At 31.9% G+C, this 11,927-nt stretch overlaps 1 protein-coding gene across 1 annotated transcript; it reads right to left on the bottom strand.

The window, feature by feature from the left end:
• Positions 1 to 281: 281 nt before the first annotated feature.
• On the bottom strand, positions 282 to 10,269 carry LOC111703991 (uncharacterized). The gene is made up of 8 exons (XM_023476093.1): positions 10,168 to 10,269; positions 8,331 to 8,490; positions 7,627 to 7,714; positions 5,847 to 5,907; positions 5,048 to 5,078; positions 4,031 to 4,173; positions 1,401 to 3,229; positions 282 to 674 (listed from the first exon to the last, which is right to left on the bottom strand). Exons 1-8 carry the CDS (start codon positions 10,262 to 10,264, stop codon positions 555 to 557), a joined length of 2,529 nt encoding a protein of 842 aa, XP_023331861.1. The 5' UTR covers positions 10,265 to 10,269; the 3' UTR covers positions 282 to 554.
• Between the last annotated feature and the right edge of the window lie 1,658 nt (positions 10,270 to 11,927).

Below are 11,927 nucleotides of genomic sequence, written 5' to 3'. Positions count from 1 at the left end.
ACCCTTGGAAGGTTGCCGTTTGGGAAAATGCCTTTTGGAAATTGTCTAATTAACATCTCTGGATCTTTGTTCCACTTGTAGTTTAGGATTATCATTTTGTTTACATTGCATTGGTCTTCCTATTGTTTTTTCTTTTGTTAACATCAAAAGTTAATCTAATCAGTAATCACATGTATAGGTTTTCGATTAAAACAGATTATTGATAAAAAATTTATTAAAGCTGCTATTTCAGGTTATACATACATACAGTGACTCTACAAATAAAATCTTAAGACACATGTGATGTTTAAAATTTACACTAAATATGTTTTTTGAAAATACCAAAAATAAAACAGGCTGTCCCATGCATAAATACAAGGTTTGAATAGCGATTTTTAATTGAATAGATCATTTGAGATAAAAAGCAAAAGCTGGAAGTTATAATACTAGCTTTATTGTCAAGTTTTCAAATTTCAAGTCAGAACGGTTTTATTTGAAGAAAAAAATAGCCTTTTTTCATATCAAGTTTAGAAACGTATTATTCAAAACTGTTGGAAAATCAAGGTTCCTTTTATTTAATTGAAAACATTCCTGAATCCAACTAAAAAATAGACAAAAGAAAATATAAGAAATCCTCCTGGTAAAATCAATTTTCCAGTAATAACCAGACCATTCAGAATCCTCATATTCTTTTTCTAAATAATACTAAATAAAATATCATTTTCTTAATCATTTATAAATTAATCATAGTTTTTAAAGGAGAGATAAAAATAGCATTGGAAATGAGTTCAGTTAACAAGTGAAAAATTAACAGTTGTGTCTGTTACAAACAGTTTTATTTATTAAGACAGACTTCTTGTTGGACATTTTTAATAACACTTAGCTTAGTTTAGGTCAAATTAAGCATAACAAAAACAAAATTGTACACATTATTCGTCAGATTTAATAAACAGTGAGAAGTAGCTGAGGTAAGTTGAACTACTAATCTAGTGCACTTCTTTCCATATTAGAAAATTAGTTCACTATCCTCTCTAGTTCAACTAATGTTCTTTATTCATAAATACTGTCCCTTAGCACTATTAAAGACTTTACTGAAAGAGTCTGTAAGCGTAATTTCAAGTAACCCTCCAAACCCTGAAAAATAGCAATGCCCGATTTACAACAGTACCCTTAAACCTTAATTTGATCAAAAATGGGGAAGATAACTTAGCTTTTATGAGTTTAAAATTCTTTATTTTTAAATTCGCAAGTCACTTCTTCAGAGAAACTACAAAGGTAAATAGACAGTTTAAGTAAACAAAAACATGGATATCTAATTCATAAACTTGATTAGACATCACTATTAATGGAACTGTTGTAAATCGGGCATTGCCATTTTTGCATGGAGGGTCTCTTACTGTCCCATTAAAAAGGTCCAGTACCTGATTAGACTTTCTGATGACATGAATGCAGGTGTGGAGGAGAATGATGATAAATGGATAAACAAAGGTCACAATCATCCAGATATCAATCATCTTTATATAAACTGTATTCGGCAGGGTGTTAAAAGTTGCAATAAACAAGGATGCGATCGTCATCAAAACAGAAGCATTTATTGAGATGATTGCTTCGAACATTTCTTGTCCTATGAAATGGTTTGTAAGTTGGTTAATGATGGTTAGTATTACTGTTGGTAGGTAGGTGTTTAGAACTATAGGAACCACATTTCTTTTAAATTTCAGGGAAACTTCAACAGTCTTGGCTCTGTGATTTGAATCATATCCGATAAGAGTGGATTCCAAGGTTATGGTGTACGTTGAATAGGTTGAGAACAAAAGTGATGTGTTTACATTAAAATCAATCAAATCTGGTCTGGATGTTTGTGGAGTTATCCTGATCGAGCAGGTTTGGTAATCAAATGGATAATAAGCAAAATCAAACAAGCAGAGAAAATCCATTGTGTAAAAGTTATCTTTAGATATCACTACATCCATACCGTCGTAGTAAAAATCTTGTACTAATTTAGATGAATCTTTCGGCTGGTGGGTTTCATTGAGAAGTTTCAAATACATAAGACTAGTTGGTTCTCCAGCTTGTTCTGCAGATGTTAAAGTTGTTTCTGCGTTTAAGAAGAGAAAGTTAGGAACCCAGATATTCTGCCATTCCTCTAGTTCTAAGAGGTTAGAACTCCAGTTTCTGTGAACATTTAAAAAATAAACCCTGTTGTCTTGCCATTCAGTTTTTATTTCAAATAATAAAGACAATTTCATATTATTGATATCCATGTTTAACACATGTTTGATCCATATCGTCATGTTAAGTATTGTTATCTCTTCATTCGCAGCATTCGGTGGAACAACTTTGTTGTATCCAGTTTTTAATTCAATATGCTTGCAATCAGCTTCATCGGACTTATCCTCACATTCGAACAAGATGTGATTACATCTCTTCCATTTAGAAATACATTCACCATCCCTGCAACTAAACTCAGAATTATTGCACGCATTTAAATTCATCCATATAACCTTGTCGTCATCATATTTCCAGTCCCATGTACCGATTGGAAGATCAGGCGTACACGTTTCATATTTGTATTCTCCATTCAGGAAGGTCCATTCGTATTTATTTTCCTCGGGCTCATACTCACTTGTGATAGTAGTCCCATAATAGCCTTGAAAGTAATATTGGTCCCTGGTTAGATGTTCAGCCATGTTCATGATAAAAGCTTCCTCTTCAAACTGATGTCCTTGGAAATGAAATTTTGGAACCTCTTTGATGTTACAAGCTGTGATTGCATCAGAGTTGCAGGGATAGTCGTTAAGTTGGTTTGAATACACGCCAGGGATCACTGCACAGTTTTCAGATTCATTTCCATTTGGTTCTCCCCATCTCCAGATCAACCTAGAGGAAGTTACAAACCAATCCCCTGATAGTGCTCTAAACTCTCCTTCCACCTTGAAGTCCGTATACCCAGACCAGATCGGATCATCTCCTGGGATGTTTATGTCAAATGTGTAAGTATTTGCAACTGAATCGTTAAAGGTGTAAATTTCTGATCTAAACTTTCTACACGCTTCAATGGATTGATGGAAGGTTCGTTTATTGGGGAGAAATTTGACGCCTGGGGAAGAAGCTCGACAGAAGGCTTGAAGATTCATAGTTTTCAACAAGATGTTGGTTTGGTTCCTGTAATCATCTATCTGACTCCAGGATATGAGGTTACCCCCAATATCTCCGTGTATGCAGAGAGTCCAGTTAATCATTTCAAGATCTTGAATGTTACATGAAATAAAAAAGTTTTGAATAGATGCAGACTTTTCAAATTATGAGAAGTATTTGCCACAAACTCAGAAATCCATATCTTTGCAACCCGGATCATAAACTTTTAATATTTCTATGATCCATTGGTCTAAGTTTGACATATCAAAGATTTACACCATCAAGTAGCAAAGATAATGAGCTATGCAATTTGAGTTTGTGCCAAAAACTCAATTCCTTTTAGTGCTTTGTTTTCTTTTGCCAATCCGTTATATATTTTACAGAAAATTCAGATACCAAGGTTTTTTAATTTTCACATTGGTGACAGTATATTTAAAGGACTGTTATGTTGACAGTGGATTTAAAGGACTGTTCTATTAACAACTATTGTTTGCACCCTTTCAATCAAATCTTTTTCACCATTTCACCATTTGGGGGGGGGGGAGTTTCCCCCCTTGTGTTTTTTTTCTAAATAACTCAAAAAACAGCCTACATTAGCTCTTCATTTCTTCAACATCTTTCAAAAAAAAAATTTAAACGTAAGATTAGCTACAGGGCTAAAATTTATATATTTGATAATCCCTTGAAAAATAGATTTGATAACATGTGTCAAATGTTAATATTTGTCAAAAGTAATAATAATAATTTTTGGAAACATTTCCGACGTACTTTTAAAACTTTTTCCAAATCCTACCTTTAGAGGTCTATTTTTTTAATGAATAGGCCTTGAAAAGTTGGACTATATACATTTATCACACTGCCCNTGCTATATATGACAAAAATATCACAATCCGGATAGGGTTAAGAAACTAACCTTGCAGAGCACTGCTCCAGACATTAATGTCTGATATTGCATGATCATCTTCTTCCAGAATGTTCATTGTCAGGTTATCAGTTGTAATAACAGTGGCATTGAGAAGATGTTCGTCAACAATGTCTTTGACTAATTCTCCATCACTATTTATCAAAAGATTAGCTGTTTAACTAAATAAAGCAGAGGCCGAATTTAAAGAATTTGGGCCGCGGAATAAATATGGTTGGTTCCACTTAAAATTGTATTCAATTTTTCAAAATTTAAGCCGACGCACAATTTAAACCGGTTTTTGGCGGATTTAAGCCGTGGCTCAAATTCATTCAATTTTGACACAGGTTTCATTACAGAAAGTATAGGTTTCAATGCCAAAATGAGATAGTTTTGAAAGATTGACTTTTTTTTAAATTAAGAAATGTTTAAATGTTTTTTTTCAACATGATTTTCAACTTTTGAGAGGGATAATTTTATCGATTAGATGCCTCGCATGTCAAAGAAACTGAGCTTTCCTCGCAAACTTGAATTTGGCTATCCCCATATCTTTGCAACCTGATGATGTGAACTTTCTATCCTATTTTATCTAACAGAATTCATGGGTTTGCGACATTGGGTTGCTAAGATATAGGGTTAGAAAATTCAAGTTTGTGGTAAAAGCTCAGATTTTTATTTGAGACGGAAACAAAGCATATGCGCTATAATACAGTGAAACCCTTAATAACGAATACATCGAAAGAATTCATCAAATGTCGTATTCTTCACTGTCAGATAATGAAATGTTGTAGATATTTAGTTTTTTAATTAAATGATTATATGGAGCTCTTTAAAACTGTTCCCGCATATTCATGGCTATTTGTTTATTTTCGCAAATACTGAAATTTACGTATTATAGTATAAAACTCATTGAAAAATTGTCAAGACGACATTTGATAAATTCTTCCGATGTATTCGTTATTAAGGGTTTCACTGTAGTACATGATATCAGAGCTGAGATTCACTGTAGTTTATTTGCATCTTTTTTCCCTGACAATCTTCAACCTCAAAGTTTTTAGTTCTAAAAAGAAAATCTTCATAATTTTAAACCTGCATAACTTAAAATATTTTGTTCTTTTTTCTAAATCATAATTTCTTTTTGACGTTTTTTCATACAGGGTGTCCCACGAAACATGATAGCTGGTGAATAATTTTAAATGTCTTTTTTCACATACTTTATTAGATTCTAACGACTTTTTGCAGTTTATTTCTTTAAAAAAATTTTTACTCGTATATATTTTACTATGAAATAAATTTTACTATGATGTAACTGTCATATAAATATATAATTTATGTAAGAAAGTCTCGGGGAAAAAGTTTCTGGAAAAAAACCTGGAAATAAAAACTTTGGAAAAAAGTCCGAATTTTCTCAAGTCCTTGGAAAATATGTCACTGGAAATAAAGTCCTGTGTTTTGGATTCCATGGGACTTTTTTTCCTGAGACTTTTTAATGAAAGGACTTTTTTCCATAGGACTTTTTTAGTGTGAAATTTTAGGACTTTTTTCCGGAATCTTTTTTTCCAAGGAATTATTTGGCGGTTACCTATAAATAATGTTATTAGTCTCTTTAGTATCAAAAAACTTATCAAATGATTGAAGAAGACATTTTAAACTGTTCTCCAACTGTCATGTTTCGTGGGACACCTTCTATATAAATTGGACCAGTATTGTTTACTAATCATAACACTATCATTATTAGTTTTTAGACACAAATTTTCTTTTTAAAGAAAAGATTCAAGATTTTTTATTTTTTTTATTTTTAAAGTTTTGATTGAAGAATTTATTTTCCCTATGGACATACAAATGCTGTGCCAGGTGATAGGAGACAAATCTGCTCGAAACAGTTCACTCTAAAACAATTTTAATCAAGATTCAAATTAGATTTTTTTTAAATCTCAGCATAAGAAGAATATTTATATGCTATCTATTATTTTAAACTATAATGAACTCTGTACAAGTTTGAAATATAAAAAAAAAGATTCTCATAATTTTTGTTCCTTCAGTTCCATCATGAAATCTAATTAATGTTGAAAAAAAAACAATAAAAAACTTTTTACTTTTGACTTTAGTGTCTTTTTCTTTCAGGATTTTTATTTCTGGATTGAAAGAGGATTTGTGTTTTTTTAGGTGCTCGTTTTTCAGTAGTTTATATGGCCCCTCTATAAAGATCCAGAAAGCTATAAAAAATGTGCGGGGTTTCCTTATTAACTCACATACACATATTTGTACTATAGTTAGGGCCTGGCGTCGTTCCTGAGGAACGAACGTTTTCATGAGAACTAACGTTTCATGAGAACTAGCGTTTAAAATCAGGAACGCGTTCTTATTATCAATAATGCGTCTTAAGTCGGGAATGCCTTTCATATCAGGAATGTGTTCTAAATCATCTAGAAATATAGTCCTGAGTTATAGTTACACGTAAAAATATAAAAAGGAGCGAAGTAAATTAATTCATTGTTTTTGAATATTTATCAAAGAGCAAATTTTTCATTGTAATGTATACAGACGGACAAGGGAAATATGTATAGATGCATTTGTGCAAGAGGAATAAAGCCCCCCGCCCCACTTACCCCCTCTCATGTCGAACCTTTAGATGTGTTTCGACATAAGCCTAATTAGAATGTAAACAGACTGCTAAACCAGTTTTTAGCCCTCGAAACTGGGTTCATTGAGAATTAAAAGAATGTTATTTGTACAGGGTGTCCCAAAAGACATGGGAATTCAGTGACGAATTCGATATCGTCTTTGTTATGAATTAGCATTGTAGTACCTTATTTCAAAAGCCATAATAATTATGTCTGCTAAAGTTTAATTTATGAAAACGGTAAATGGCTGTATAGATGGGTCAATAATGCATCCGGAAGATGAACAGTGAAGACGGACAAGTTTACACTGTTTGTATACTGCAAGTTTCTTCTTTTACAAAGTACAACCGTATGCAGTCAAAACATAAACAAANGTCGTCCACCTAATATAATATATTTGTGACATAAAGTCGTCCACCTAATATAATATATTTGTGACATAAAGTCGTCCACCTAATATAATATATTTGTGACATAAAGTCGTCCACCTAATATAATATATTTGTGACATAAAGTCGTCCACCTAATATAATATATTTGTGACATAAAGTCGTCCACCTAATATAATATATTTGTGACATAAAGTCGTCCACCTAATATAATATATTTGTGACATAAAGTCGTCCACCTAATATAATATATTTGTGACATAAAGTCGTCCACCTAATATAATATATTTGATTCTTGAAACAAAAGCCATAAAACTTTCTTTGTAGTCCTGGCATTTCCAAAATGTGGTCTGACTTGTTTGTGCTGCTTGAGTTATCAAGAATAAGATTTCAATTTTGTTAAATAAAACGAAAATTGTCTAAATCTGAACGAAATTTTTATAACTCCGGAATTATTGAAAGCACAAAAAAGACATCACATTTTGGAAATGCCGGTATTAGGGGTATTTTGTGATTATTAACTCAAGAACGTCGCAAATTATTTAAAGATCAAAGACGAGCTTCAAATTGTCATGTTTATTGGGACCCTTAATACCTGATGAAATAAACTGATGAGATGTAAATTTATTCCAAGATTTTTCAATGTTCTAAAGACAAACCAATCCTCGCCACCATTTTGGATTCTTAATTATGAAAAAGCACATCTTACACAAAATATGACTTTCAGGGTCGTAATATTATAAATTTCAAAATAATAAGGCTCTTCGTGCACATATGTTAGTTATAGCTGGCCAAAAACTATAAAAGATAGTGACAGGAAAAAATGTTCTCGAAAAAAAACATGGAAATAAAAATATTGGTGAAAAAGTCCTAATTTTCTGAAGTCCTTGCACAAATTGTAACTGGAAATAAAGTCCTGATCGTTTTAGATTATTGGGGCTTTTATATGAAATAATATTGGGGCTGCCAATAAGTCTCAGGAAATAAGATCATAGAAATTAAACTCCTAAAGAAAATTAATTTGAAGAAAAAAAGCAATAAAATAAGTCAGAAAGTTCTAAAAAAGAAAGTCTCAAACTGGTAGGACTTTATTTTCAGAGACTTTTTATTTCAAGGACTTTTTTTCACAGCTCGACAAATTTTGCTTGACGTTTTTTTGAGGAAACCCATTTGTACCACAGGGTTGGTATAGGCTAAACCAATTAAAAATTTTTTTCTCTAAATTCTGTTTTTTCTTTAAAATTCTTTGGGCATCGCCGGGTATTCCAGCTAGTATGCAATTTATATGTGGTAGATTACCTGAATATACCATGACTGAAGCTGTATTCTTTAAATCTAGCGCAAATAGTAAAATCCGTCATGTTTACTCCAGGCAGGGAACGGAAAGGGATTTTTAACGGAGGAGACTGTGGAGGCATTTTACCAGCAGATTTAGGGGATTCAGAGGAACAGTCATCTTCTATAATTAGTGAAAGAAATAAAAGAATTTATGCCTTTCAGACGTCAATGGGTTCAACCCATTTTCGCACAATAAATGCAGACCTTCCAGTTTCGTGGATCACCCTGTATTTCTGATCCGATTCTTTAACATTAAAGGATATTTGGCTGTCTAACTGACACGAAATACTATAGGTCCTTCTACAAATTGGTACAATAACAAGTCAGACTAAACTTATCTTGTATAATTTATATCTAATTTCCTTTGTAGCAAAATAATTAATATAAGAATACATAAAAATCTAGGTGTTTAAATGACCTATTTTAAAAAATTTGGTTTGACTTTTATTTGTTATTTATGCATTATATTAATATCTATTTTTTTGACAAGACAAAAATGATGTTTTTTTTGGGAAACATGTTGAATAAAAAATAATTAATTCTTTTGAGAGAGAAAGGGAATGGGAATTTACGAACAAACTGTGAACTTTTGTATTAAAGATACTGATCTTGATATCCACTGCGGACACTTTTATGATGAGGATCAAGCTGTGAACTTTTGTATTAAATACTGATCTTGATATCCACTGCGGACACTTTTATGATGAGGATCAAGCTGTGAACTTTTGTATTAAATACTGATCTTGATATCCACTGCGGACACTTTTATGATGAGGATCAAGCTGTGAACTTTTGTATTAAATACTGATCTTGATATCCACTGCGGACACTTTTATGATGAGGATCAAGCTGTGAACTTTTGTATTAAATACTGATCTTGATATCCACTGCGGACACTTTTATGATGAGGATCAAGCTGTGAACTTTTGTATTAAATACTGATCTTGATATCCACTGCGGACACTTTTATGATGAGGATCAAGCTGTGAACTTTTGTATTAAAGATACTGATCTTGATATCCACTGCGGACACTTTTATGATGAGGATCAATGCTTAATCTCTTCATTAAATTATTCTTCTCCATGCGGGATATCGAATAGAAAAATAAAATAATCTGCAGATTCAAAAAATATCGAGATGGTTTGTTTTTCAGCCGTTTTTTGGTTTATGTTCTTTTAGAACAAAATTGTGTATAATGTAAGAGTAGTGAATGACTTTTATTCTAAACATTTTCATTTCTGTAACTATGTCGAATTGTGACCCTGGCAGAAGATATATGCAAGAAAACGACCAAAAAACTATTAAAAAAAAAACGTGTTCAAACGAGCGTGCTGTAACAACAGTTTTTAGATCGTTTTTCCAATTTTTTTTGTCTTACGTCATTTCAAAGTTAATAAACTCTAATATATTGAATTTATTCTGATTACAATCCTATCCGCAGGGTTACCAACTCTGATAATATTAATCAAAATGTTTTGAGCACATTTTGTTTTATTTTATACTCTGTGTTTAACGTCTTCAGACAAATATAATAAGTACAGTGAGAACCAGAAAATAGTTGAATACGAAGACGACATTAAAGCAATATTTTGTGTATTTGATGTTGTTAAAAAGCTTTAAAATCCATTTTTTAAAGTGAAATGGGCACTGTACACTGAACAATTGATGTATTTCATTTTCATTGGTCTATTTAAAATCATATCTTGAGTTTTGACGTCGTCTTTCTATTCTAGAGTTTTGTGGTTCTTTCTTTGCAGCTTAATACAATGACAATTCTCAATATATTTCTTCCGTTGCCTAAGAAAGTTTTATTTCTGCTTGCCACTATTATATTTCTGTTAAGTGTAGAAGCCCCAGGTTGAAACAGCAGTGGGAGAAAAAGAAGAAACATCATTGCTCCTGAACTTTTCCAACTACACTATTGAGTTTGCCTGCGAGTCTGCACTTTTAAGTGGGTTTTTCTGTTTATTTAATGTAACCTTGAACATTTAATAAGTACTAAGAAGCCTTATATATCATTTAATTTCCAAACATGCACACACTTTACATTATACATTTCCGCGAAAATGATGTTGATTTTGTAGCTATTAACTAGACTCTAATTTTTACTTTTTCGTGCATTTGTTTAAACAAGATAAACATAATTATAATTGAGTACTTTCTATAAGTTTTTGAGAATTTTTTTTTTCAACGATTTGTTTTTACCGAAAATGTACGTAATCTCTAACCCCTATTACTATTTAATAGACTTTGTTTTTATGTAAGGATCAGGTCATTTTTTGCCTGCCTTTGCTTCAGAAATCTTTAATTAGCTTTAAAAAAATCAAAAAAAAAATTTCTTTTCGTTTATTCTTATTTTATATTTACTATCCATGTAAATACTATATTTTCTCAACGAGAAACAATAACACCACATATAATATAGCATTTTCGTCTCTTAGCTAAAGATACAAACCCAATATGTCCCTCAAGGTATTAACATTGCAGCAACATCTAATCGAAAGAATGTTGGAGTAAGTGGTTTTCGAAGTAATTTGAGCTAAAAAAAAACAAGAAAGATAGATGCTGCGACTATCATTGTATCTTGTGGAGTCAAGTGTCGGAGCTCCGTACCTTCGGGGAATATGGGTGCATAACTAAGGTACAAATATAAGTACGTAATAGTGTACAAGGAAGTACATCGCCAACTTGTCTTCGGTTCTCATGTTAAAGTACTTCTACAAGGTACATGAGGAATGAGAGCAGAGCACATAGCTGAGGTACTAGTGTAAGTACAGAATAGTGTACAAAGAAGTACATCACCCGGTTATCTTTGGGCACTCATGTCACAGTCAAAATACTTCTGCAAGTTACCTGATTAAATGTGGCCATAAAGTATCGTTGTCTAAAATTATGTGCATCATAGTGTGATATAATGTAGGGGTAAAACTCTATTGCAAAATATAGTTTAAGTCGTAAACTTTTTGTTGTACCCTGTTGATTACGTTTTAATAAATTTGTTGATTGAAACAATGCTTGTGCATGAAACAGACTCGTCTTGACTCCTGTTTTCGCTTGTTAAAAAGTATTGCACACCTAGAAAAGACAGAAAAAAAACAAACAAAAATCAACCGCCTTTGGAAATCTAGGTTTTACCGGAGTTAGCACAAAGTAAGACGATGTGAGAACCAATTTCTTTCCTTTGGATTCCACTGTTAGCAATTCCGGTTCATCTTTCCGGTACCACTTTAAAACAAACAAAAAAGGATTATTATTATGTATTTTATCTTTTATTTTTTTCCCCGTTTTAGAGGTATTTTTCAGATCAATTTCATCATTGTTTCTTTTTTAAAATAAATCTGTATTCACGTTTTAATTTTTTTGAAAATTAAATTCTCAACTTTTAACCTTTTATTAAAGACCAGTTATCGTAAGGGTTTATTGTTGCATCTACTGTAGAGTACAACAAATTATAAAGTTAGCAGCAAAATTTCATTTAACCGGTAGTTCCTTCAATTTGGATCTGAGGTATGAAATCTTCATATACTATAATAGATAGAAAAAAGAGGATATCAACA

This window comes from Eurytemora carolleeae, unplaced genomic scaffold, assembly GCF_000591075.1.
Source record: "Eurytemora carolleeae unplaced genomic scaffold, Eaff_2.0 scaffold565, whole genome shotgun sequence".
Classification (NCBI taxonomy): Eukaryota; Metazoa; Arthropoda; class Copepoda; order Calanoida; family Temoridae; genus Eurytemora; species Eurytemora carolleeae.
The sequence above is the reverse complement of the archived record's forward strand: the minus strand, read 5'-3'. Positions and strand labels throughout refer to the sequence as shown.

Bases quoted from the DNA above. Each gene is read 5' to 3' on its own strand.
- LOC111703991 (XM_023476093.1), bottom strand. From the start codon at position 10,264: ATGATGTTTCTTCTTTTTCTCCCACTGCTGTTTCAACCTGGGGCTTCT. The intron at 5,908-7,626 runs GTATTAAGGGTC...AAATTGTTTTAG, and splicing joins TCATCAGTTTATTTCATCAG to AGTGAACTGTTTCGAGCAGA. The intron at 5,079-5,846 runs GGAAAATAAATT...TTTTCTTTTTAG, and splicing joins CAGCATTTGTATGTCCATAG to AACTAAAAACTTTGAGGTTG.